Below are 27,971 nucleotides of genomic sequence, written 5' to 3'. Positions count from 1 at the left end.
GCTTATTCTAAAGTCCTATGATTATCTGAATAAACACTTGAAGAAAATAGCAAGTATTGATATTGTTCTAAGGAATGAGTTCTGGCTATAAAAGCTGAACACAGCTGTAAAATGGGTTGTTTACATCCACACTGTGAAAATGGCAAAAATTCTGATCAGAGCCTGCAGGGTGCACTAAGACCTCCCAGGAAAGCTCTGTTTTGGGTAACTCGCACACAGCTGTAACTGACAAGTCAAGTCCAGACGAGTCTGCTGTGGTTTACAGATAATGCAGTTTAAATTTCAATATCATCTCACCTCAATCAGAAGATCTCTTACAGCCCTGGTTCTTCAGAGGACATAAGAATAATCTCTTCAGATTAAATGGTACATGAACTGTAGATTCACGACACAAGAAATACTTAGACAGACATATCTGGTCAAAGAGCTATACGGCAATTTTATTTGTAAAATACTTAATTCCTAACAGCAAAATACTTTAATTGTACTTTATAAAAGTTAGCAAAATTTGATACATTTGAAACAGAAACAAGAAAACTATTTCTACTTTAATTATTCAATTTTCTTTTCAAGATGAAAGCTAGAGGTAAGCACCACACTTAACAGATTTCAGTGCCAGACATGTCATTCAATAAATATATCCTTCTACCATTAAAATCTGTGAAGGACAGTGAAAACAATTCATAAAACAATTGAAAAAATATAAGCAGTTTTGTCTTTTTCTGTGGTTTTGAACTAGTAATATCTATACACAACAAAGTTCTTGGAATTTACAGCAGGACTGTAACAGAAGAATTTGTTAATACTACACCAGAACAACCAAATTTGCAGTGCAACATTTTTACCAAGAAAAGAAAATCAGAAATTCAGTCTGTTTCTTGAATCCTCCAGAAGACGTCTGCAAGGAGGTACCAGAAGGAACTTAAATTACCAACTGATTTCGTATTTCATAAGGCCATCGCATGTCCTATGTTGCAATTAAAAAGCTGGTCCTATACTCTATACAATAAAGACTGTATGTTTGTTATGAAGAAAAGTTGAAGTGGGAATGAGTTAATTCACTGTTTTATCCTATTGCTAACAAATAAACTATTAAACTTTTGCCTTGGAGAGGACAGACTTAGTTAAATCTAATTCTGCTATGTACAGGTGTTAGTTTGGAAGCCATAGTTTCCACAACTCTCAGAGTCAGTCTTCCAAGAAGTTTCCTTCTGTAAAGAAATTGGACCTCTGAGACTGCACTCAGACCCAACACAAGCAGCAAGGCAAGCTCACACAGCAGCACTGTGTGACTGATGCTGGAAAACAGAACAAAAAAGTTACACCAACTGTATGGAGCTCAACAAGGGCAAGTGCTGGGCTCTGCACCTGGAACAGGGCAACCCTGGCTGCATGCATTAACTGGGGAATGAGAAGCTGGAGAGCAGCTATGGAAAGGGTCCTGGAGGTCCTGGTTAGTGTAACTTGAGCATCAATCAGCAGTGCCCTGTCAGTCTTGGGGGGCATCAGGCACAGCATTGCCAGCTGGGAGAGAGAGGGGATTGTCCTGCTCTGCTCTGCACTGGGGCAGACTCATCTCAAGTGCTGGGGGCAGTTTTAGGCACCACAACATAAGAAACACATTCAGCTATCAGAGAGTGCCCAGAGGAGGGCCATGAGGCTGGTGAAGGGTCTGGAGGAGAAGTTGTATGAGGAGCAGCTGAGGTCACTTGGGTTAACAGACTGAGGGGAGACCTCATTGTGGTCTTCAACATCCCCACAAGGGAAAGAGGAGGGGCAGGTGCTGATCTCTTCCCTCTTATGAGCAGTGACAGGACCCAAGGGAACAGCCTGAAGTCAGGGGAGGTTTAGGTTGGATGTCAGGAAAAGGTTCTTCACCCAGAGGGCAGGTGGGCACTAGCAAAGGTTCCCAGGGAAGTGGTCCTATCATGAAACCTGACAGAGTTCAAGAAGCACTTGGACAATGCTCTCAGGCACATGGGGTCATTTCTGGGGATGATCCTATGCACTGTCAGGAGCTGGACTTTATGATCCTGATATGTCCCTTACAACACAGCATATTTTATGATTCTAGGATTACTTCCTTTTTTGAAAACAAACAAACAAAAAAACCCCAAATAACAAAGACGCTACCCAACAAAACACCACATTAACTTCTGTACAGTTACTGTTGTTGAATTTTAACTTACAAATTAATTAATTAGCAAGATGTGAAATTGAATATATATGGTAATTTTTTTTTTTTTTTTAAGTTCAACATCCAGGTGATTTTGAAAATTAGTTTGTTAAAATTAGCTTGTTTGGTTTTTTTTTTTTTTAATACATAGCTTAGTGCACTAATAAATCTTAGTCTTGGGTAGACACAAAGGAAAGGCAAGGGCATGAACATTTATTATTGATAGATGCTTTTCTGGGCCTCATACACCTACAAGGGATTTGCTAAAAATGTGAAGCCTTAGCCACAGTAACCATGAGATGGTGAAGTTCAGGACCCTGAAGAAGTATTTTCCTTAAATTTCATTAAGAAAAACCAGAACCAACCACTGGACTAGGTTTTTTTGTCCTTTTAATAGAGCTAAATCAGAGCAAAGCAGAGTAACTGATGCCTTGAGAGGCTACCTGGAACAGAGGCTGGACAGTGTTAAAGAAATAAAGTTGGTATTTATTAAAAGGCCTTCAAAGGATACACCTTGGGCAGTACAAGAGCCTGGCCAAAGCTACACCCAAGATGGACAACGGGTCACAAGTTTTTGCACTTTTATAAGTTTCAGTCTGTTGCAGATGATAGATAAATATGATTGTTCATAGATAATACAGCCAGGATGAGAACAGCTCTCCCAGCTAGCCGGATGACACCCCTGCCTTTAGATGAGTCCTGGGGTGAAATGGACTGTTCCATCCCACCCCCCAAAAGATGTATGGCTCACCCCACACCTCTATCCCTCCCTTCAAACATCAAATGTCTGTAACCCCACTGGATATGCCTTATCCCAACCCACCTAGAAGCCCCTGATAAGGAGGCTTTGAGGGGCCATGCGGGCTCTTGGAACCTCTTCCCCTCTCCTGGAACCTCATCCCCTCCCTTGGAGCTTCCCCTCTCCCAAACCCTCCTTTTGTCTCTCTCCTCCCCCACCCTCTCAGGCCGCCACGTGCTGCGCCTGGGAGCACGAGGCAGGACCCTCCTGCACCCCCAATAAACCTCTTTCCCCAAGAGCAAGCTTCAGAGATCTCTGCCTCCATCCATCCACACCATGCTGGAGTGTGATATTTTCTTAATCGGCCAATTTAAATATTTTGGTTAATTGTCCAATTACAGCTTTAGCTTACGAAGGCCCATCCTCCCAGTTTGCTCTCCTCAATTCGCTGTTGCTTGTACCTTATGGGCCTGAAGCTGAAACAATGCCCTTGGTTGGACATTGGAAAAGGATTGTTTTCTCTAAGGAAACTGCGATGAGAACTTGCTAACATTTTAGTTGGAGTTTAGAGTTATATACTAATGCAGAATCTGGAAAATATGAAAGCTAAAACTTAAGGCATCATTCCCCCCATACATTACCAGCTGTACTTGCACTGTTGTTTGCCTCTTATCCTCAAAAAACACTGATACAGGAGGCAAAAATGTGAGAGATCATACAATCATTAATGTTGGAAAAGACCTCAAAGATCATCAAGTCCCAATACAACAAGTCAAATTAAATGCAATTAAAGATATTTTTTCCTTTCTGACATTTTCACTGAAGATATCCAATTGTCAAAGCAAATTTCATACCTCATACATAATGAGATAATTTAGCTGGCTATGATTCACCCTCCAAGGAGGACCATTCTTTCCTCTCCTCTTTTCCATCTGCTTCTGCTGAATTGATGCATAGTGCATCTTTTCTAACCAGATTAATCTTTCAGATTCAATGAATCATGAGAAGAAGATGCTTTTAGGAGAGAGCACATTGCAAAAGCGAGAGGGAACACCGAAAATAATTTCTGAGGAGCACAAACACTACCCATGCAAAGAGTTAGGGCTCCCAAGCCACCTGCTAAGTTTGGTTTCATGAAGTGATGCTATTTAGTGCTGCTGACAAGTCAGTTGAATAGGACAGCTCGATATTACAGGCTTCTACACAGAATTAATAAAAACCTGCTAAGTTAAGATTTGAGACAGATGCTAGAGAACTTCAATCTGAGAGATGCTTTCCACTGGCTTTACGGGAGTGGGATCCTCTGGGGGACTCTGCACTCGAGGGCAGCACTGCCCGGGCTCTCTGGCGGAATCCAGACGTCGCCTTTTTAAGCTCATGTCTGAGACTGCGGATTGTGCTGTTTATGGCAGCCACGCACGCCTTCCAATCAAATCCACTTTCATTTAGATCAAAGGAGGGAAAATTCTCTTGAAGAAAGTCTAAAAATAAACAAGTATGTAATAGTGAATTATCAATTATTTAGGCAAGCTATATACTCTTTCTGGATGTAATTAAGCTAAAACAAGTGCATGCTACCAAACGAGGACAGCTAGGTATATTGCAAGCCTTGAAAAGCAAAGCAGGGCAGATACTGCTTTCCCCCTTTCTGTTATATTTGTTATATTTGAAAATAAGTAAGAAAGGTCTAAGCATAAAACCACAATATTAAAAGAAAACACGACCATGTGTGTGTGGTTTTGATCCTGTGAAGTGCTGAGTAACTTCAGTTTCTAATGTGGTCAAGTAGCAAAGACAAATCTTGGGCTCCACTTCAGAATGACCAGTATTAGGCAGGACAAGCTCTCCTTCAGAGGATCTCTGACAACTATAATCACTAAAATTAATCACAGCAGTTCAGCATAACACAGATGTACAGGAACAACAGTGACAGAAAAACTGTGAGAGCTTATTTCTTACCATACTGCAAGTAAGATCAGAAAAAAACCACTTGAGTTTGGTAGCAATGACATAAAAAGGATAGGACTATGGTACCTTTCTCCCCTTCCATGAGTAAAATTTGTAGTTTAAAACTAAAACTAAAATTGTTTTTTAAAGTTATTGAGAAGTGATTGTCCTGCTAAGCTGAGCTGAATTACATGTCTTCTCTAAGCAACCCAGTAAAAGACTTAAACACCAAAAAGGAATTCTCATCTGTAGTTTCAAATCAAGGCAATATTGCTTCTCCTTCTCTGATTAACATCTAGATTTATCTTCATAGTAGAAAGAAAGGTGTAACTAGTACATCTTGTGCTAGCTTTGTTCTCCCACATACCAGCAAGTAAAAATCTAATACAGCATCATTGTTTACAGCTAATATTTTAACCTGTAGTTACAAACCTGGAAACCCATTTTGCCAGAACAACTCTGGTCTGAAGGAAGAAAGTAACTGAGATAAAAACCTGTGCACTTGCACTTCACTCTGCTCCAGGAGGAGAGGTGAAAGGGGGAGTAAGTGTGCCTTAGGATGCTCCTGTTATAAACTGTGCTGACAAAGGATACATTAGCTGTTGGCTGAAGCAGCAGACAGGCTTTCTTTACTTCCATCCCCAGCAATAAATTCAAGAATACTTGACCTCAAAGGATCAGCACAGAACCGGAATTCTTCAAGGTCTACAGAGCTTTTGTACATGGTCCACAAAACAGCTTTTAAAGTTATATTTTTTCTTTCACCAAAATGGACTGATTTTGGGGATTATAGTAAGGCTATGCAGGGTCCCTTCCTGCTCTGCAGGGTAACTTTCAGGTAGCGGGTGCTGCCATCCAATCAGGCCGTGTTAAAGGAAACAGGGCCAGGGACTGTCCTCTGGCTCCAGAGCAAAGTGACAAGGCCTGGCTGCAACACACAGGATTTGCCTCTCATGTGCTCTGTGGCCTACATGGTCTTCTCGCAGTCCTAGGACGCACTTACTAGATCTTTTGAATGCTTCTTAAGCTCAAAATGTCAAGAAATAAAATATGTCTACATGTCTATATATGTGTGTATATATATATATATATATATATATGTACATGTATATATAGGCAAAGTTTCCAGTGCTAGTGGTAGTGCTTGCCATACTGGAAGTGATTTCTGGCATGCTCTGTCTGTCCCTCAAGCTATGCCCAGACATCACCCCAGCAGGTGTGAGTCAAATAAAACACTGTTTTATTGAGCATGAACGCTGTTCCCTCAGACGCAGTCCTCCTTCCCCACTTCTCTCCCCACTCCCAATGGTGGGGTGGGGGAACAGGACAGGGAGGAAGAAGGTGAGCAAGCCCCTCTGTGTGTTTAGCTACCTGATGGGTTAAAACACAACAGCTGCTAAATTCCACTTCATAAGCGATCCTTGTTTCCAGTCTCTAAATATGGTTTTTTTGTTCCAGGGCTCAGTTATGAATTCTCTTAGCCCAACCTGTCTCCTCATAACTCAGTTCTTCTAAGCATCAAGATGGACTCTTGTGTGCTTGCAGAAGGCTGTTTTTAAAGCTATGTCAGTTTTCCTGAGCTTCTCTCCTATTCAGAGCTGTCTCTCACAAGCTCCCATCTGTGACTCTCCCAAACATGTCAAAGTGCGCTCTCCCAAGCTACAGGGCCTGTACTCAGACCCTTCTTACTCTACTCAGGACCTCGAGGCCCATGATTTCATAATCTCTACAGTCAATGCCACCACCAATTATCCCACAACAACCCTTTTTCTGAAGGAAATTATAACCTGCTGTACATGACATCTCTGTTCTCTACTTCATCTACACAGCCCCTGTATCAAGAAATTATCTCTGATGTCCTCCATAATCCTCAGGGACTGCTCCCATCTCCCACTGCATTGCCCTTTCAAGCCAGTGTCAAGACAATTAAGTTTTCCCCTAAAAACCAGGTCCACGATCTGGAGAATTTCTTGAGCTACTAAAATATCTTTATCTACTTCCTCTCAGTTTGTTCCACTGCTTGCAGAAACGCCTACATTTTCACAGACTAATTTCTGAAGCTTATGTTTTGTTCAGAGGATACAAAGTTAATACTCTTATTAGTTTCCCCACATTATGATTTAACAGAGATTTTCTTACTTACCTCTGAGAGCATTAATTTTATTGGAATCCAGTGGGCTCATGCCACGATCAAGACTACCATACACGTTGCTTTTCACCAGCACCTCTTCAGGGAACATATGACGAATTAGGAAGCGAGCTGACAACTCCGGCCGCGTCTTCCCCTTAGCGACGTAAATGACTGAGAAAGGCAACTGAACATTGCGCCATGGGCTCCCAAGAGGCTCTAGAGAAGATGTCATGGAGGGAAGAGAGGTATTTTACTCATCTAACACTGACCATGACTCAAAGTGGCTGTATTAAATCAAAACTGACACAAAAAGCTCACCTGGAAACTACTGTTACTTGCTTGGAAAGACCAAAGCAAAACCCTAACAGTACAGCTACTGCTAACATGAAACATATTGCAGACATTTGGCAAAGCAGCCAGAACACCATGCCTGGTTTACAATCACAAACAGTACTTCTGATACGTCTTCAGCAATGCAAGCCGCATTTTTATTGCTTTCTAACTTGTTTCATCTCATGTGAAAAGATGATGCTTTTCCAAGTACTTAAGTAAATAAAAATTCTGCTACTTCAGTGGTGCTTAGATTCTCCAAGTGGAAACTATTTCTACCTCACTTCACTGCAAACATTAGTAAGAAAAAATGCAAATGTTTAGTACATAAAGAGGTCTGTGGGATCTGACTAGCAAATCTTGGGTGCAGGAACAGATCTGAAACAACCCCAAAGTGATCCTAATTGAATCAATTACTTCCAACAGCAACTAATCTCAGTCCATTTTCCTTGATGGTCTCTAAGCATCACATGCTGTACATGGATGTTTTTCCCTAATGCATTTGTGTATTGAACACTTACATTAAAAGAAATGAAAATATAAAGACTGCTTTGCAGAAAGGTGTGCATTTCCTTCTGAAATTGCAACACCATTCAATAGATATTCTGAGCTAGCTTACATTTTTAAGGCAGAATATTTACCAAATAAAAGAAAAAAGCCAGGGCAACTGAACAGAGTAACTGAACTCCCCAGTGTCACAACAGATTATGGGACTCTGGTGGATGCAAACATATATTGTTAACCAGATATAATGCCCTTATTCATTCCCAAAAAGACTTACTATGTGTACACCAAATGACTGCCTTAAGAGAAAAAGAAGACTCACATGTTCAGAAAATCCCTTTACTACAGAATTATACCTACAGCTCCATCTTTTGCTTCTCATTGACTATTTAAAACATAACAAGCAATTCCAGAACACAAAAATTTCTTTGTTTACCCATAGGTTCCAAAGACTGTTGTCTTCTGACCAAAGATGTGTGGAAAGCTTCTGAAAACTTATCCAATTCTGAATTCTGCAATGTGTCAGTTGTGGAGCCGGTCATTTTCTGAGAATTTTGAGAATTGTCTCCACTATCTTCATAATACTTTAAATCTACACAATGAGATGTATCAGGAGCATCAGACACTTTTTCTTTCCTCTCATTTGTCTGCTGAAATATTTAATGAGGTTAGTACACACACTGAGAGAAGCCTACCCATTTTCTAATTGGTGTTCCAGTTTACTTCACATTTAATATAAATCAGATTTCAGATCTTTTTAATATAGTTACTCCTGAATTTCTACCATGAAAACCACTGGTAGAATAGTTAAAAATTATACAAAGATGTTCACAGAACATTTTAGACGTAAATGTAGTTGGAGGTGTTTTGGGAGTAATGTTTCAGTCAATATAAGACTGAAATGCATAGCTGAATATATCTGGAAAAAAAAGCCTAAGAAAACAAGTGCTAAGAGCTACTTGTTTAAGCTCTCAATCAAATTTGACACTACTTCTGGGCAACATTTGCAGTACTTTCCTTATAGTATCCTATGCCTGAACACTTCTTAACTCCGGACACAGAAGCAGGAAGAGGCAAAGCAGAAAACAGCATATTCCAGTATTGCCCAAATGGAGCCAGTGCTGCAGTCAGCATGCCTGTGCTGAGCAACACAGAGAGAGAACCCAAGGGATTTCCAGCACAGCACTTGTACCATGATCAGGTCAAATAATTAATCTGAGAAAAAAGTGCAAACTTAATACTTAATAAATCATTACCTTTGCTTTGGTTTCAGAGCGTAAGGAGCGGATCATAGAATTGACATTCGTGATGCAGGTTTTCCAGTCTTTTCCGTGCTCGCTCAAATCATAGGTTGGAAAGTTAGTTACAAGAAACTCTGCATATAAAACATAGAAAATGTTTGAAGCATCATTATAAAGCCCAGTATTCAGAAGTATCCTAATTCAGAAAGAGAAGAGAAAGCTAACTAATACTTCATATATTTACTGTTCTCCATTTACAAGCTTCAGATTTCAATCAATAAATATAGTAAACTTATGTTTTGAAAATAAGCAGCATTATGAATTCAAGATGTTCTGTGATGCTTTTTGAGATGTTGTGAATAATGCTTCTATTATATCAAACATTTCCTGATAGAATAAGGGGAACTGTGTGATTAATCATATAAACTTTAAAAAAAAACCCAAAACCAACACTGCCACCACCCCCCCAAAAGAAAAGACACAGGGTAATCCTGTTGCTGCAACTGTTTCACATGGCTTATATAACCTCATGCTCAATTTTAACCCTTTAACACATACATGCCATGGGACCTAAGTAAATGACTTGACATTTATCAAAAAAAGCCCTCTTCATCTTCACTACTTCTCACTCAACATAAGACGGTTTAAAAAGCACCAATTAATGTTTGTCCCAGGTATACAAAGGCCATAAACCAACCCAAATCAACCAAACAAAAAAACACTGACAAAATCCATGGCACACACAAACACAAAATGAACTGCAATTAAAAATCTAGAGACAGCAAGCATGACTGATGAACACAATGTACATAAAACTAGAAGAAATTTGAATAGGTTTATTTAAATTGGAGAAAAACAAACATTGAGAATTACAAAGCAGGACTTTCAAAACAAAAGGATACTGTAGAGTGGAGCACATCTACTATGGCATTTATCTGCTCACCAGCTGCCAGAAAACGATTAGCCAGAAACATACAGGAAAGGACTCCTTTTCAGTTCAAAAACTTTGTTAAGTATGAAAGAAGTAAATCTGTGCATTTTGAAAGGTAACATACCTCTTATTGCAGCAATCTTGTTTGGATCCAATGTCCTGCGCCCTCGTGCACTCGCTCCCATAATGCTGCACAATAAAGTTTTCTTGGGGAACAAGACACGAACCAAGTGGCGTGCTGCATACTTGGGTTTAGTCTTTTGCCGAGCCTTCACCAAATGGTTTCCAAGAACTTTTACATTTCTTGCTGGGTCACCAACAAACTCTTTTATAAAACAAAAATATTCAAAGAAAAAAAATTAAAATCTCAAATGAATTGTTAAAAACAGAGCATTTTTTCAAACTTGGGACTCTCGGAGTATATTCTCTATTACAGTTAATTTTACTACATATTACTACTTAGCCTTACTCTTACAAAAGCAGCTTTAAATTGGAATGGTAACAGAAGTACCTTTTTGATTCACATTAACCACCTTCATAACTAACTGAAATCAAAACACCCAAGAAAACACATTAGATACCCAACTGTCCACAATGTTCACAATGGCCTTTTTTTTTATGTGCAGATAGCAGGTATGCTTTCAAGACACTGACTCATGAAGAGTGGCATATCCATACAAAGAACTGCTAAATCATAAATGGTTTACAAATTTTTAAATAGATAGCTGAATATTTCACCTACTATTTATGCAGTTCCTCAGCTGTACAAATGTATTTTTTAGACCAAAAGCAAAGAAGTCATAGCTCAGCCTTGCATATAAATCAGGGCATTTAGACTTTAGAAAGGCATTAGTTTTTCATATACGGTGCTATTTGACATGTGTATCTTTATTATGATGCAATGATCTATAGAATTCTTGTTTTTCTTTGGAATGAAGTATTTTGAAAGAAACCAAACACTAGAGTATTTGAGTATAGAAAGGATGTTTCATGGATAAAATCCCACACAATGAGAAAACAGATATTTCCCTCACACAGATCAGGTAAGCTGATTTCTTAAAACATGCATATAGGCATATGCCTCACTTAGTTTTAGTGGCAATATCGTTTGCCTCCTCCAACACATGGGTAGCATGCACATATTACTTGTGAATTATACACAGAATAGAAAATATTACATTAAGAGAGAAAAAGAGAGCCTGGAGATAAAAGAACCCAAAGCACCTACTGTAAATCAAAGGCTTGTGGTAGTACCAGCCATTTTTTTAGCCTTTGTCTCTGTGTATTTATCACAAAGGAACTCACCAAAGCTAGGATTGATGAAGACTGAAGAAGATGGTAGTTCTTCACTAATATTCACATCCTCAGATGCATTTCTGTAGTTCAACTCCACAGCACTATTTTCCTGACTGGGCTCAGATGGTGCTGGTATTGATGGTGATGCCACGGGTGAAGATGCAATGTTGACAGTACTTTCCACAATACTGGGAGCAAGATTTGATTGTGGTGAAAGGTCAGGCATCCCATTAGTTGTTGTGTATGATGAATGTAATGAATGTGTAGAAACTATAGTGGGGAGTGGTGGGCTCTGCCTTCCAACAGGCTGCTGAGATTCGAGCTGAAAACTCTGTGGGGCGTGTTTTACCTTGGAGTTGACTTGAACGTGGCCATTTTGAAAAGCAGTCCTTACAAGTGGGCTATGCCTTCCCTGGCCTGATGAAGAAAGATGAAGACTTAAATCTCTTTCCATGTGTTTTTGTACTCTTATTTTTCCTGAAGGCAAATGACTGGAACTTCTGTATGTAAATCCAACTGGTTTCTGCGAATGTGATTCAGAAAACAATTAACAGGTTAAATTACACATAGCTAATAAGTATGAGGGTTGTTTTTAGCAAACCAGGAAAACCAGATTTTAGTAGTGATGCAATTAGCAGCATACTCTTCCTTAAAGTAGTCTCTGTCATCAACTCAGAGCTACCACATTTTAGCTTTCCCTCTGCTATCTTCTATTCTCATTTGTATCTGCAACACCAAGAGTTTATCTGGCCAGCTTCAATGTTTCTCAATTTTTTTTCACCTGGGGGGGACAAAACTACTTTCTAGACCTCTATTAAAAAGTAAATAGGCAAAATAAAATTTAAATTTTTTCAGTTATTTACCCAGTCGCTGGCAGATGAATTTTCAAGGAATGTGTCCACTGCCCTGCTTAGCTCCTTTCAAACAAGAAAAAAAGCCCAAACACTTTATCTTGTTTATTTACTTGTTAGCTGAGAACATTAAACATTCAGATCTCATCTACAATGAAGATTACAAAGGGACTGAAATGGACAAACTGAGAGATAGGCTATGTTTTCCTTCACTTCAAGTATTTTTATTAAAAACCATACAGCATACATTCTAGTTCAAAACACAAGTTACTGAGCAGAAGCCACCAAATGAAGATCACATATGTGGATTTGTTTTAATTTTTTAAATTTTGGTGGGTTTGTGTGTTTCTTTAGAGAACTCTCTTTCAACCTTGTAACCTTAAAAAAAAATCTTTGACCTTAAGGAAGTCTTATGTATCTGAAAGTTTGTCAATTTCTCCAGATTTAGAATTCATCTAATAAAAAAGGTACCTTTACCCCAAACCATTCCATTAGCCCTTCACAAGTATAGCAATGGTACAGCTATAAAAAAACCCAGCACCAGTCCTGATGGTTTTAATTGGCAGATCCTAAGAAAGTAGCTGGCTAAGATAAAAGCTTTCAGGGAAAAAAAATAGCAGTGCGGGTCACTTTTAACCCAAAAATACAAACATTAAAGCAGCTGCCATCCCACATATCAGAGGGGAGGGTAAAAGCACAGAGGTCATACAGGGTTCATTTGTATTTGACAAGATCAGTTTATTCCCTGAAACTCATGGTAGACAGCACAAGCTTGGAGTATAAAAATACATACCAAATAAAACCTAGTATCCTACTGATAGCTGACAGGTGTGAGAAATCCAGCTCCACCCACTCTTAAAGCAAATGGCCTTACTGCTGCCTTAACATCTGACAGCAGAATCATCTCTGCCACATTAAAAGCTTTGTAGTGTTGATGATAAAAAAAGTAATTATGGATTTTATAACCTTTTTCAAAAATCTTGTGTTACACTTTCCTTTTAAAGATCATTGTTAGAAGTGCTAAAATTGTGTCTCTTTACTTAACAGTAGATTGACCATTTAGGAACAAAATGAATACTGCGTACTCAATAACAAACCTTATTGAAAATGTTTAAAAAGGAGTTTCCATTAAAAAAATAAATTCTATACCATAACAGATATGACAATATACTGTTCAGATATGAAGTTCATTAACCCAATTTAACCAACCTGACTGACGCTTAAACTCTCTTCTAAAAGCAGAAACCAATAAGACAACACATCACATGTTGCAAAGGTGCAACAGCAATATACTGAAGTTTAGGATGTACCTACACAATTCACTTCTGTTCATGCCAATACAAACAGAATTTTACAGCCTCTATCACAGCATCCTAAATTTGATGGGAGTCACTGCCAATCTGTGGCCACCAGTCAATAACACAGGAAACTGAAGCTGGCACATAATCAGTAATCTCAAGTAATTGAATTGAAAAAGATTCTAAGTCTACTATTTCATTCCTTACTTTAATCTTAGTGAAAGGACTGGGATTTTAAAAATAAGCATCAGAGGAAATGAAAGAATTAAAGCAAAAATAAACATTTCCGGTCTTTAATACTCACAGGTTTGAGCAAGAATGGCTTTATACGAGTATGCTGCATTTCCGAGACCTTACGATGAAGCAAGTCAAATTTTTTATCCAACTTCTGAATGGCATCATACATGGCCTGTCAACAAATATAAGCCTGAAAATAGTACTGTTTCACTTAAAGAACCCAACCTAAACCTGAAGAAACCAAGAAAATTCAATTAAAAGCTGAACTCCCTCCCTAAAACTTAGCCAACTTCCTTCCACAACACTGCTGAATGCTTAAGGAGACTTACAAGACATTAACACTTGCCTACAAAACACTTACAAATTTATTTCCATTATGCATGGCCTGAATGACTCCAATCACACAAGTGCACACCTGAATAAATATAGGATGCTTTTAATTTTTAGTTCAGTTATTTTCAATTTTGCCAGTTACTGCTTCAGAAATCAAAAGGAAAGAACTCACAAAACCAACACTAGCAGGATTTTTGGCACACCTTTGGCAAGCAACTTGTACATTCAATAGCTGGGTGTGAATCACTGCCCTATCTTCCCCATTACTGTGAAGCTCCTCCCAATAACTAAACTTTACATTTTGTATTAAAGCTTAATATTTGAAAATTATTTTTATGAAAAGTTCAGAGAATATGAGGGAGATTAGTTTTACTTTGAAAATATTGTAGTTATGTAGGCAATTAACAACCAAAGAACTGGAAAGGATCATTTCACTAATTGTCAAGTTTATAATACAACTCTTCCTGAAGTTTAACTAAAATTGCTTAAACACCATTTCAGATATAAAGGAAAAAAAATACCTGGCAATAACTGAGGACCTCTATAAGAGGATTCTGCTGATATCCAGTATAAGAAGCTTCAGATAAAATGCTTTCCTTTTTCATTAAAATAATTAAACATAAAAAATAAAAGAAAAAGAAGGAGTGTAAGATACTAATATATACACGCACTCAGGATATCACATTAAGTAAATCCCAACTTCAAATCTCTCATGTTACTTCAGTCTATCCCAAAACATGCATCCCCAAAGCAACTTTTCAAAGTCAAACAAAAGAAAATTCACTTACACATTCATAGTCTGGTTCATACTCATAAATGACACTGTCACTATCTTCATATTCTTCTTCCCTGGTTCTCATCTGGGAAATAACATAATTAACATTTAATGTTTTGAAAAGTTAAAGAATTCTCCCAGGAATCCAACTTGGACACTTTTGGTTGTAGGTGTAATTCCCTCTCTTGGCTATAAGGTGGGGCCAAGAAAACAAGACCTACCACGGTCATCTTATTTATGTATAGGTGTGTTAAGGAAACTTTCCTGTCTGACCATGCAGGAGACATTCTGGTGGTCACCCAGGGACTGTAATTGCTGGGGCTGAAGCCCCTTTACAGTGAGTGGCTCAGATGCCCTGCCTGACTCCCTACATACTCTATGTTCACAGTCAGAGGTTTCCTTACTAGCTTGCCCCTAGATTTGCTATAGCAGAGTCTCAGACCTCTGGTTTCTTCAAGTAATTTTACCATAGTACAGGAACAGGACATATATATATATAAATAATATAATTTTTTAAAAATATATATGTATATATATATATGTATACGTACATGGAAAATTATATGCTTTTTTATTTCTTTATTCTAAGGCAGAACTTTCTCATCTAACTAAATATACTATAAAGCCAAGCTTATGCAATCACAGAATCATGGAATCACTTAGATTGGAAAAGACCTCTGAGTCCAAATTATGAGACTTCAGTGGGTATAACTGAAAGCAGAAGCTGTAAACGATTTCTACAAAGGCAATTTTCTCACAGCTTGCAAACTGCTTTTAACCAGGAAGAACGGTGCCACCACCTGGACAATCCTGGCATTTTCCTTTTCTGGATGGATGCCGATCCCATCCACCACTCACCACAGATTTAAAATGTCTTCTGATGGTGTTTTCTTTTAAATTTTATTATTTTAACTGAACAAGTTTTATTTTAGAAAAGGAAGGTTGGGATGGGGGTAGGTGATGCTTCTGTTTTGTTTACAACAGGCAGAATTCAGTGACAGGTAAAATTGTGGAGATTATTCTGGGAGTTACTAAAAAACACCTGAAGGACAACCAAGTCATCAGTCACAGCCAGCACAGTTTCAGAAGGGTAAAGTCCTCCTTGTCAAAGTTAATTTCCTTTTATGACAAGATGAGCCACTTAGCTTCAAGGGAAGTCAGATGATGTACTTTATTTGGATTTTGGTAAAGCTTTTGATAGTGTCTCTCACAGGATTCTCTGTACAAAATGTCCAGCCCACAGCTGTTTAACACATCACAGCATGAGTGAGCAACTGGCCCAGGAGCCAGGCACAAAGGGTTACAGTGAATGGAGTGACATCAGACTGGACACCTGTCACTAGAGGGGTTCTGCAGGACTCCATCCTGGGCCCTGTGCTTCTCAACATCTTCATAAATGATGTGGACACAGGACTGGAAGGGAGACTAAATATTTTGACGACACTAAGTTGGGATGAACCGTTGACTCCTTTGAAGGTGGAGAGGCCTTGCAGAGAGATCTGAACAAATCAGTGGCTGGGCAATCACCAACTGTATGAAGTTTAACAAGGACAGTTCTGGATTCTGCACCTGGGATGGGGCAACTCTGAATGTATGGACAGACTGCAGAGTAGGAGGCTGAAGTCTTGCTAGAAGCATCCAAGCATAGATATCCTACCCATATTCAGTGGGCTGTCATCAAATCACCACGCAACAGTGGAAATAAAAATTATATTCCAAGTAACATTGAAACTAGTCTCAAAACGGAGGGCTATTGTTTGGTGAAACATACCACATTGTGTTCCACTAGAGCAGGAGAAAGTCGTTTTCTTTTATTACGCAAAAACACAAAATCCATTTTCTCAGGACTGTGACCAGTTCCTCTCTGCATTGCAGAATGACTCATTTGTGAGGCCGTTTGATCAGCAAGCACTGGCAAGCCTTCACTTCCTGTTAAAGTGAAGTGACAGTAAAGCACATCAGAAAGTTTCCCACTAGTCACCTTTTTTTTAAACTTTCAGACTGATTGATTATTTGAAATTTGTTTACCAGCATATTATCAAACAGTTATTTATTGAATTAATTTGGTTCAGAAATTATAAATTCAATTTAGTATTGTTTTTTCCAAACATAATGATATTTTTTAAAGTGCCAGTAGAAGTTACACTGACTTTGTGAGCATAAATGGCTAAGAAAAAATTAAAATAAAAGGTGTTTTGCAGCAGGCAGGGAGAAATGAAAACCTAGATCTCTCTCTGCATGATGTTGAGCTTGCTCTGACAGCTTCTTATAGTAGGCAAGAAGATACAAGACAAAAGAAACTAATTTGGACAGACAGAATGAGATCTGAAGGAAAGGCACTGCTCTACAAGATACCAGTCTAAGACATGGCTGACTAAAACCAATCCAACAGAATTTCAGTTCAAAGTTCAATACTCACATTTGAGATAAACCTGTGGTGTGTTTCACTCATATGTCTCACTATAGTTGATTTTAACTAGACAATATCTAATGCTAATACACCCAAAGATAACAAAACCAGATTTTACCTTTTAAGAAACAACTGCTCTCATAATGATTAATTTATTAATAATGAAATAATTACTCATGTCCCAAAGCCAAGGTCAACAACTGTCTATGACAGCTTCTTGGACAGAAGTTTTAATTTTGGTGGGGGTGTTTCTTTGCTTATTTTCAATAACAGAGACAAAAACCCCAGTAAACCATCCAAACCATCCTCCACTCCCAAATTTGTTTTTAGATGTAAACATATAGACAACTACAGAATATTCTACTGTCAATTAGAACACCAAGAAATCTAAAGGTTCTCAGAAGCACCCAGCAACACTAGGAAACATAAGTAGCTTGTGTGTGAAGAGAAATACTGATGGGATTCTCTGTAGAGTTAATTGGCTGAATTTTGAAAGAAATCCCCCAAACTAGAAAGTGCCTTCACTTAGTTACAGTAACTTTCCTCACTGACTTTGTAATACTGCTACAGAACTTTATAAATGCTCATAACAGCTGTGAAGAATTTTTGTCTGGGCCAATGAAGCATTGGGTAAGATTTCTTGAAAGACTTTGATCTTGCATGTTAAAATAAATGCAGCGATTTAAAGAAAATCACAATGGCTACTTACCGCTAATAATTTATCATCTTAAACAACCATCTAGCTATCATTACACATCAGCATCTCCAGTATTAAGTTACACTGGATTGCCTAAAAACCTAAAAGCCTAAAATTTTTTAGGCTAGGTTCTTTCATGACATTTATCTTCCAAATTGCTTTCTAATTTATTCCTAGGTATACTTAACTTTACAAGTAAAAAGTTGTCTTTTTAAAGCATAGTATGTTAGGAGGCTCACCATTTATAAGGGTATAGAAAGTAATAACTAAAAGGCACTTTTCTTTAAAGGCACTGCTAAGCAATTTCTATAAAGTAGCTTTCTAATAAAGCATGCTTTAAAGATACAGGTAATATGGAAAGCACTGAATCCAAAAGCACAGAACGTATGGCATTAAAACGAGCCATTAACTATCAGATCACAATAAAAATAAACAGTAATTACCATAGGCAAGTTGACTCATGTGATGAACAGAACTGTTTCCTTCAGAGTTCTGTTGCACTGGCATGCAACTTTGTGTGGACAGCCCACTGTCTCCATGGTCCATAACCAGTGCTTCATCCTCCTCCTCAGTCTTCACACACAAATAATCTATTAGCAGATGCAGAAAGAGAAACAGTTAAGACTGCAGGCCATTCTGCATATCAGGTGACAACTGTAGTGCCTTTATCACACCTAGCATTATCTCAATTGTACCACAGGCTATTATAAATTCAGCTTCACTTTAGCATCTGAATGCAAAGTCACTTTTAAACACAAACACTGGGGTTTTAATGCACATTAGGATGGAAGCAGCTCAGTATTGTGTAGTTGGTGGGATTTCTGAAACAGTTCAGCACCCAATTCTCCCTGAAGTGTCCAGCTTCAACAAGAACAGTTACAAGCCAGTAACAAGCACTTCTACAAACTCTACTGTTTACATATTCAAGCATATGAAAAAAATGTATTAATCTGGTCTTGAAATTTGACTTTCATAATTAAGACTTGCTTAATACACTTGAACAAATCAGTCTACATATCCTTCTGTATACTTGGTATTAAGATCAATCCAAACATTGTCTCCCAATGCAATACTGTGCAGAAACACTGAATGGCAAATCTCCAGTAGCAGATTTTTTCAAATTAAACATGCTACCTCAAGAGAAAAATGGTTTCAGAATAACTGTATTATAGTTATTATTGCTAGATCCAGTGTTGTTGATAGAGTCAGGGAGGGAGTGGAATTTATTTTTAATGAAACAAATTAATGGAAGGAACCTTCTCAAGTTAGGAAATAAAACTGAAATTCAGCTAGCACACATGCATGACACTCCATGAGTAACACAGGCTGTATTTTCCATATTGTCTCTGCCCTGTTCAGTGCACAGGATGGACTGAGCTCCAGGAATGAATCAGAACTGTATGACTGGGACAGCAGTCTGGGTCTCTACTCTTACAAAATCAATTAATTCCAAATCCTGCTCTCTCCCAGTTTCTTAGAGAAACCAAAAGTAAGAATGAAGTTGAATTTCACATGTCATTCAGTCTTCCCTCTGGCCAATAGTTCCATCTAATTCAAAGGACATAATAGAGAAGGGTTTGGATTTTTCTGTCATCAGATTAAGAAACTGATGGTCTGTTCAGAAACACCCATCAACCACCACACAGTCAAGAGCTTTGTTTGTAGGTGTAAGCAAAGCCAAAAAGCTACCTGGGGCAGAGCTGACCTGTACTAAGGAGTTTAGCTGAGGACACACTGTAGGATATGCTGCATAGGCTGCCAACAGGAAAGCAGTTCTTTGCCAGTTTTCGTCAGCTGTATAGAAGTAAACAACAGGCTTACTCATGAACTTAATTTAGGTGCAGCTTTTTCAGCAAAAATCACTTCAGTGATATTCACTGACTGAAGTTCATTGCAGACTAACATGAAATATTAGCATGTGCTGAATTATTTACCTGCCTCACAGGCACATATTTTTTTGTTGACAATCATTTAGTATTCTACCTACTTTGGGACAGTATTAACAAAGAGTCAGTAAAAGTGCATCTGCATCAAAGCAGGAGGGATGACAATCCTCTCTGCCAATTTCCCCAGCCAAGATACCAGATTAGTGCATGGTCTGACAAATGCCCTACTTACAGCTGGGTCTCTGCTGTCCTGCAATCCTCTTTCTATCCCTAACTAGACAAAGCAATGCAAATTGTATGTTATTTAGACATCCCTAAAAAGCACAGAATTTATCGTGCTTATTCACTCAACACCAAAAAAATAACCCTACATGATCAGCAACTACATCACTCAAATCTACACTAGAAAGAGTGATAAATATAGAAGAGGGAACATTCTGTGCAACCAGCACATAGCAAAGACATGGCAATGTCAAAGCAGTTCCATCTGGACAGAGAAAGGTCAGTATGATGAGAACCTAGGAGAGTTTCCACAAGTGGTTGATACTGAAAGCAAGGGTCAGTCTTCCACACCCTCTACCACCCTCCCTTAAATAAGTTTCAAAATCAGAATTTCTACAGTGCAGTGGACTCCGAACAGAAAGTGTTTCCAAAGTCTACAGCTATACCAACTCACAGCTGGAAAGTACACATAAACCAAACAGGAAAATGCAGAAAGGAAAACCACCTCAATTTAAAAAAAAAAAAAAAGAAAAAACCAAAACCAAACCCACAACAGATTTCTACAATGACATGGAAGCAATGCAGCAACAAGCAGTAATCTCTCATTTTAATCTTTCAGGTGATGGCCAGGATTCTCCTCATCCCCTGGCCTTTTAATTTCTATCCCTCATTGCTAAATATGGCTGCTTTCACACATAGAAAGGGACTATCAAGAATTAAACAAAGTTTACACATAAAATATTATTCATACCTTCAAAAATTTGCAACAAGGAAAAAATCCAGCTATTTAGCCATAATTTGAAAGACACTGCAACTTAGTCCTCTAAGCAATTCTAAGTATTTCTAATGCTTCCTTAAAGCGCCCAGGAATAGAAAATATTGCCATAAGTATATAGCACCAAACAGTATGAAATACAATTCTGACTCTCAGGTAGAAACCACAATCTGCCAAATTCTATAGATTAATCTGTGCTCCTGAAAAAAAAAAAAAAAAAAAAAGAAGCCATCAAGTGCATTTTACTTCTGACTTGGATGATGATGCAGCTGCATTTCTTGTGTCAAGTTAGAATTTTATATATATTAATTTATATATATTAACTCACTCAACTGACAGACAATTTCATTACATAGATATTTAGGTGTTTCCAGTAAGTCTTGAAAGGAAATTATAAATTTAAAAAGTGTGATTAAGGAAGTATTTCAGGTTTACGTATTTCAAACATGGCTTTTACTGTGAAGTGGATTACACATTAGTAAGACTTACTAAATAGGCTGATTTATTATTTATTTATTGGATCAAGTTATTAGTTTAGGAGAACTCTGAATTTCTGTTTGAAAACAGAAGTAACAGTCATATAAAATGAGAAAACATAACCAAACTAATTTCCTTTCCAGACTCAATGCATACTCTGAGTTATATAAGCTATGACTTAGAATTTTCAGTAGAGCAGTCGGATATACTAATAGCTTGAACTTTATAAAAAATGTGTATTGTACAGAAAGACATTTATAGACAGAACAGTCCAGTGAAATGACTATATTTAAAAAAAACAAGATTGGAGGTGATCTTTTTAACTTCTAAGATGTTCAAGTTCATAATTTAGAATTCTTTCATCAGGAGATCACTTCTGCACAAAAACATCAAGTTGAAACACATTAAAGGCGCTTGAATTATTTGCACCCAAAAACGTCCAACTCTGTGCCTAACCCTGTACTACATTAAATTACAGCTTTTTATGCAGCTCTGTGAAGCCAAGCATCACAAAGAATTTCCAGTAACCAACAGAAAGATACATTTAAGATTAATCAGGACTTGAAAATATGTTGGTATTAAACATCAAGAAATACCAAAACCAAGCAAACAAACAAATAAACAACAAACTCAAACTCATTCAAAGGCAGAATCAAAAGGAAAAACACGAAAGCTCAAAAAACCTCTCTAGCAACTATGAATTATATACCAAAACAAATCAAGCAAAGTAACCCCACCCAAATAAAAAGAGAACTTACCTGGGTTGAAACTAAGCCATAAAAAGGAGAGACAGCTAGCCTTAACTTGAATCATAATTAGATCCTGTGCTATTTATGGCATGACACGCTAACAAACACAAAAAAGTGAACTAACACAAGGGAGAGCCTAGGGACATCAGGATGCCCTTCAGGATAAGTATCACCTCATCACAACACTAAGTAACCATTTGCCTATTAACTCAATCTCACTGCAGACGTAACTGAGAGATTTAAGCAGATTTATGATAATGAGAGCTGGAAGCACAGAAATACAATCAAATCTGATGTATCAGCTGAAGTCTGAAGACAAGATGACAGACTATTTTTTTATTTCCTGAAGTATGTTACTAATAAAATATATCACATAAGACAGTGGAATAAGGAATGACTTGTACTGAATTAGACATTACCTGATGAATGCTCTCACTAGTTGCAAAAACACAAATGTAAGTGATCGTCAAGCATAGAATGGTAAAGGGAGGCTGATGAAAGAGATGGCTGAAAGCACCGATTAGTACTAAATCCCATCCCAACCTCTGCTACAGAGTTCCTGGAGAGCTTCTTGCAAAATCACTAAAAACTTGTCATAGAAATCTGGTGGGTTTTCTTAATTTTTAAAGAGTTCAGTTAGACACCTCTATATTTCTGCAAACATTATCTCAACACACCCAGGTGAAACAGCCAGCCATGGAAGCTCCGTGTAAATCAAACCAGATTTTACAAAGAGTTTTAAATCCTGCACTCAAAAAAAATGGTAGCACTCATCTTAGGTCGCATCCTCAGCATACTTCTGACTATTCTGTCCTTCCTCTACATATATTGTCAGGGATTAGAGACACCAGAATACTCTACCAGAGATAAAACGCTTAACAACAGCCTCTGAATACTGAAACAGTTAATTTAGAGTGCTGCTGTCAAAATTTGCAATAAACTAAGGAAACAGAAACAAATGTTCAGCTTATAAAAACCAATTACTATGGACAGAAGCAAAATAATAAAACCAGATTTCCTGTACCTTTACATGTCATATTTAGATCACTGAGATGCTAAAACCACTCTAAGTCAAAGTAAAACCACTCTCACATAAAGACTTTCAGTGTTTATTAAGACTGGGGCTCATACTGCACCTTTTGATTGAACACTATTATTAATGTCAGATCTTTTCTATTGCTAGGGATTAGCACAGGCTTAGAATTTGCTAGGATTACTGAGTTACAAACAAAGCCAATCAGGAAACTGAATAATCGAGGACAAAGGAGAAGCACCAACAAACACACCACTGTGTGCATTTATTTAATAAATATTCTATCACAATTGCTCTGCTCCCACCCTTCTGCCATCACCGTCCTACCCCTTTAGCTCATGTTGACACTTGCAGAATTGCACAGCAAACTGGCTATTTACCGATCAGAAAAGTTCCTTGAACAATGAAATCATACAAGAAAATTTTTGGCATCTGAGCCAGACACAGCTGGAAGATCTTTAGAGGATAGGGCTGTGACAGCAACAACCTAAATGGGCATAAACTGATCTGAGTCTATATAAACATCGCTTCCCCGAAGGGCATGGCGCAGCACGGAACTAGCAGAAATAGACCTGTTTTAGTCCCAAGTCGAGGTGTCTGATGGCTAAGACTTAAATTACACTATGCATTGTGCCTTCTGATAGACAATTCATCAGGACTGGCCTCTCACTTTATGAGCAGCATTCATCTCTCCCTTACTCAGGTTGTGTATCCGCGTAACTACAGCGCCGGGGGAACCCACCAAAGCCGAGACGTTACCGTTCCACGGAAAAGTCTCCCCAAGATTTTGGCACTACGCTCAGCTGCCATTTGAAGACTAGTGAAAGCAAAAGCTTCCCGCACCATCAACACTGAACTGAGGCAACCAAGCTGTGGCTGGGCATAGCGCTCCTGAGCGCAGTTTCGTGCCGCGGCCACACGCACCGCGGGGAGCGCCCCCGGCCGCCGGGCCCGCACGCCCGCCATCAGCCGCGCCCCCGCGCCGCGACACCCGCCGGCGCTGACGCGGCGCCGACGGGCAGCAGCGGCAGCCAATGGCAGCGCCGGCCGCGCGGGAACGGGCGAATAGCGACGGGCGCGGTGGGCGTGGCCGGCCGGCTCGGCGGCGGGCGTGGCCGGCCGGCTCGGCGGCGGGCGTTGGGGCTGTTGCGAACGATGAGGGAGCGTTCCCCGCGCCGCCGCGTCTCTCCCACCCCCCTCGGCGGGGCGAGCCGCCGGCCGGGAGCCTTACCCTCCTCAGACATGGCTTGCTGGGGCGGCTGAGCGCGGGGTCCTCCTCGGGCGGGCCGGGCGGCGGAGCGAGCGGGGCTGGGGTACGGGCAGGTGTGGCCGGAATGCGGCGTTGGAAACGGAAGCGGCTTCTCCGACGTGAGCGAGAAACTGTTTCGGATCAGTGCGGCTGCGCGCTGCCCGCGGGGGCGCGCCCGGGAAACGGGGGCGTGGGGGCGGTGCCGCTCCTCCAGCGGCCGCGGCTCCTCGCAGCTGTCCGCCCCAGCAGCCGGCTGAGCCGCCGCTCCGCTCCCGCAGCAGCCACCGCGCCAGCTGCCCCTTTCTTTCCCTCAGTCTGCGGCCAGGCCGTCCGCTCCCCCAGCAGCCAGCCAGCCTGGCTAGCCAGTCGGCCCGCTGCCGCAGCAGCCCTGTCGTTCCCGCAGCAGCCAGCCTGCTCTTGGGGCAGCCAGTCCGTCGGGGGGCCCTTTCCCGCAGCAGCCCGCCGGAGGCACGCTGCTGGGCGCGGCTCTCGAGTTACGGAAATGCCCAGGCTGTCTCCGCGCCCCTCTCGGCTCCCTGGCGCTCTACGCTCCGTGCTAGCCGAGGCCAGGCTGAGGGCAGCAAGCTCCGGTTCATGCAGGTTTTCTGGGCCCCTGGGGAATGTGGGGCTGCTGAGCTGCTCTGTGCCCTGTGTGAAGGCAGAGACTGTTGCCTGTGCCATTCACTGCTCCAGGTTTCAGGGTACAAGCCCGTCTGGCTCTTCTAGCACACCAAGTTGTGTTTTGGTGGTCTGCAAAGTCCCCTGTTTTGTTGATTTGGTGCTGGGGATCAGGAGGCCCAGGAGACACCCTGCCCAGATACCCATGGCTGTCCTCACACTCCCCCCTGGAGGTACAGGAATCTCTCCGGTGATATTTATTCAGGAAGTGGTGGGAAGAATCAAATAGTTAATTAGGCTGGAAAAGACGAATTTTGAGAGCATCCAGCTCAACCTGTGACCTGACACCATGTTATCAAATAAACTATGGCACTAAGTCATATCTCCCTGGGCAGCCCATTCCAATGTCCCAAATACAGTGACACAGTGTAAGAATATTGGATGTGGGTGGTTATGGGACCTGATCTGCTCGTGGCTTGGGGCAGCAGAGTGGCCTACAACAGCCTGCAGGATCAAAGAAAGTACAGTTCAGCAGCACTCTGCAAGGCAAAAGAAGAGCAATCTCTGCAGGTTCAACCAAGAGCTTTTTAAGAAAGTGAGGGAGATGTGTGGAAAGTTCTGTTTAGGAAATGAATAAAAATCAGGAAAAGGGGTGGGTTGAAGTGAATTGGGCAGGCACAAGACTATGGTGGCAGTGAATGTTTTTCTAGCTTTTCTTTGAGATATGTGCATACATTTGTGTATGGGGGTCAGACATGTCAGAGGGCCCATGTGCCCATGGTGCAGCTGTGGAGTAAGTGCAAGTGTGTGAGTAAATGTGTGAGCACTAATGAATGTAAAACTGGATGGTTCAGCAAGTAGAGAGGTGGCCCCAGAGTAAGGAGTGTGTTTAAATGGGGGACCGTGGGGACACCTTTCTACTGAAGACTAGGGGAGGCCTGGCCTGGTGCTGGAGGGACCACAGAGCTGAGGGGGTCTCAAGGGGTGAGTGGCACATGTGTCTGAGAGTAAAATGGAAGTGTTATGGGGGATCTTGCGTGCCCTGGAAAACACTGGGTCCAGGAGTCTCCTGAATCGCCTGCAGCTTGTGATGTTTTTCCAGCAGAACAAGAGCCTGTGAGCACGCTGCCTTCTAAAGCAAGAAGGCTTTGTCAATAGGCTTCTCTTGATCAGGCTGCCTGTGCTAGACATCAGTCACAAGTTTCCCTTTGTTGCCTTGGGCTGTGATTCTGACTCACAGGCTTTATTTCTTTTCTGGTCGTAGTGGCACCTTTGGTGCAACTGGACCTTTATTCTCTTCAGCTTTTGGCTGGCTTTCCATGTGCAAAACATCTTGCCTCTTGTGCAGAGGGACCTGGGGGAATGAGGTGGGGAAAAAAGGGTGTCACTTGCTATATCCCAAGCATGGATTACCCTCCCTTCCTCCTTTCCTTACAGCTGCTACCTTGTCCTTGATGGGGAATGGCTAGATCCCATTGATCTTGAATTATTTCTGGTGACTGCTGCTGTGTCAGGGCAGTCAGACCTGGGTTCCACAAGTCTATCTCCCTTTCTGACTCTCTAATACTCTTTAATGTTTTTTTTAATTCTAACATTTTAAATTAACAATTACAGTTGTTTCCCTTGCATGGTACAAGAGACTGTTTTGAAATGTCTAATCTTCTTAAAGATCTATCTCCAAACTGTTCATCACTTCCTGTAGCACTGTCTTCTGAGGAGTCAGCTGATTCCTCAGCCTCTGCAAAAGTGAAATGCAGTTTTTCAGTAGTGACTGGGCTTTCATCTTCACACTGTAGTCAGTGTTCAAAATGCAAAAACATGGGTATTCTGGTTCTGTAGTAATGTGCACCATGCTCCTTTTTTCTCTTTCATGAGAACAATAATAGCTTTTTTAATCTAATTTACACGTGTAGACTTTTCTGTAAATACAGACTGATGCAGCTCCATGTGAGGCAAATAAAGTTTGTCTCCTGAGCAAGCACATTATGCTGATGCAGGGTAGAGTCTTCTGTTTTGTTAGTTTGAGCTAAACCATCACATGGATGATTCCTAGAAGTAGTTTCAGAAGAATTAGAGCTTTCAGTAGAATTTTATTGTATTGACGTTGTGTGGATTGGATGCATTCTCTAGTTGTATCTTGCTTTATGCTTCTGCTTGCTGAGTGCTGTTTGATGCACTAACACAGGAGGTGATGTGGGGCTGCTGATGTTGGAGTTTCATGTAGGAATTCTGCACTGTAGGCAGTAAAGTCTCCAAGTTCTTTGCATGATCCAATACTTGTATGTGTCTACACAATTTCTGAATTCTCTTACATGTTCTTGATTGTTAGTTGCCAGACTTGTTGATATTCATTGAGCCACACCTTCATACTGGAAAGGCTGGTAACCCAGACCACTGGGTAAATCGAAACTGTATTTGCCAAGATCTGTGGTGGTGTGTATTCTGTGGGATTTTGCAGTGTTTTATTATATGTGTTAGAAATTTATTGTTAGAGAGTTCTGTTTGGTATGTTCCTTGTACCCCCTATTTCTTTCCCTCACAGTGGTTTCTCCCAAGTTGTTTATCCCTAAATTTTCCTGCCACTTGACTGTCAATCTCCCTGTTCCTCCCGTTTTACCTCAAAATAGACATGTCAATCCGAGTTGTGCTGCCCACCTCCTCTGTCAGTCAGTGTAACCACCCCCATTTTCTTCTCAAAAGTTCTTTGTCAGTCATCCCTGTTCTTGTTGTCAGTTGGTCCCCTGAGGCTTCTCCCCTCTCCAGCTTTTCCCCATTGGTCATGACCAATGATGTAATCCTAATGTAATCCATTGCCATTGGATGTTCCATAGTGACACCCCTTCACGCCCACACCCTTTATAAGTTCTATCTAGCCTCCATTTTCTTTGGCACTTGTCCCTGACCCATTTCGTGGAATAAAATCTTCTTGAACCACAAACAAGTGTCCTCTCCTTTGTCCCTTCGCTTCGGATCTTGGTGCCACCTTTGTGCCAGCGTCACCCACGCCGCTGCACACACCACCACCTGGTGGTCTCATCGGAGAACCAGGGGCGGCCGCTCTCGTGA

At 40.3% G+C, this 27,971-nt stretch overlaps 1 protein-coding gene across 8 annotated transcripts; it reads right to left on the bottom strand.

Annotated features, from left to right (window-relative positions):
• Nucleotides 1-414: 414 nt before the first annotated feature.
• On the bottom strand, nucleotides 415-27,889 carry BEND2 (BEN domain containing 2). 8 transcript variants are annotated; one of them, XM_077781620.2, is made up of 12 exons: nucleotides 24,270-27,889; nucleotides 18,340-18,486; nucleotides 16,561-16,718; nucleotides 14,803-14,874; nucleotides 14,536-14,610; nucleotides 13,749-13,853; nucleotides 11,305-11,818; nucleotides 10,124-10,324; nucleotides 9,084-9,202; nucleotides 8,264-8,477; nucleotides 7,006-7,209; nucleotides 415-4,396 (listed from the first exon to the last, which is right to left on the bottom strand). In XM_077781620.2, exons 1-12 carry the CDS (start codon nucleotides 24,280-24,282, stop codon nucleotides 4,173-4,175), a joined length of 2,046 nt encoding a protein of 681 aa, XP_077637746.2. In that variant the 5' UTR covers nucleotides 24,283-27,889; the 3' UTR covers nucleotides 415-4,172. The 8 variants fall into 8 exon arrangements, with proteins under 8 accessions (XP_077637746.2, XP_085441355.1, XP_085441337.1 ...); XM_085585229.1 differs by lacking the exon at nucleotides 24,270-27,889 and adding an exon at nucleotides 23,738-24,034 and having other exon boundaries at nucleotides 8,264-8,474; XM_085585211.1 differs by lacking the exon at nucleotides 24,270-27,889 and adding an exon at nucleotides 23,709-24,033.
• Between the last annotated feature and the right edge of the window lie 82 nt (nucleotides 27,890-27,971).

The sequence above is a fragment of the Lonchura striata genome, chromosome 1 (genome assembly GCF_050655825.1).
Source record: "Lonchura striata isolate lonStrDom1 chromosome 1, ASM5065582v1, whole genome shotgun sequence".
Lineage (NCBI taxonomy): Eukaryota > Metazoa > Chordata > Aves > Passeriformes > Estrildidae > Lonchura > Lonchura striata.
Note: the sequence above shows the minus strand (reverse complement) of the source record. Positions and strands in the feature narration are given on the sequence as shown.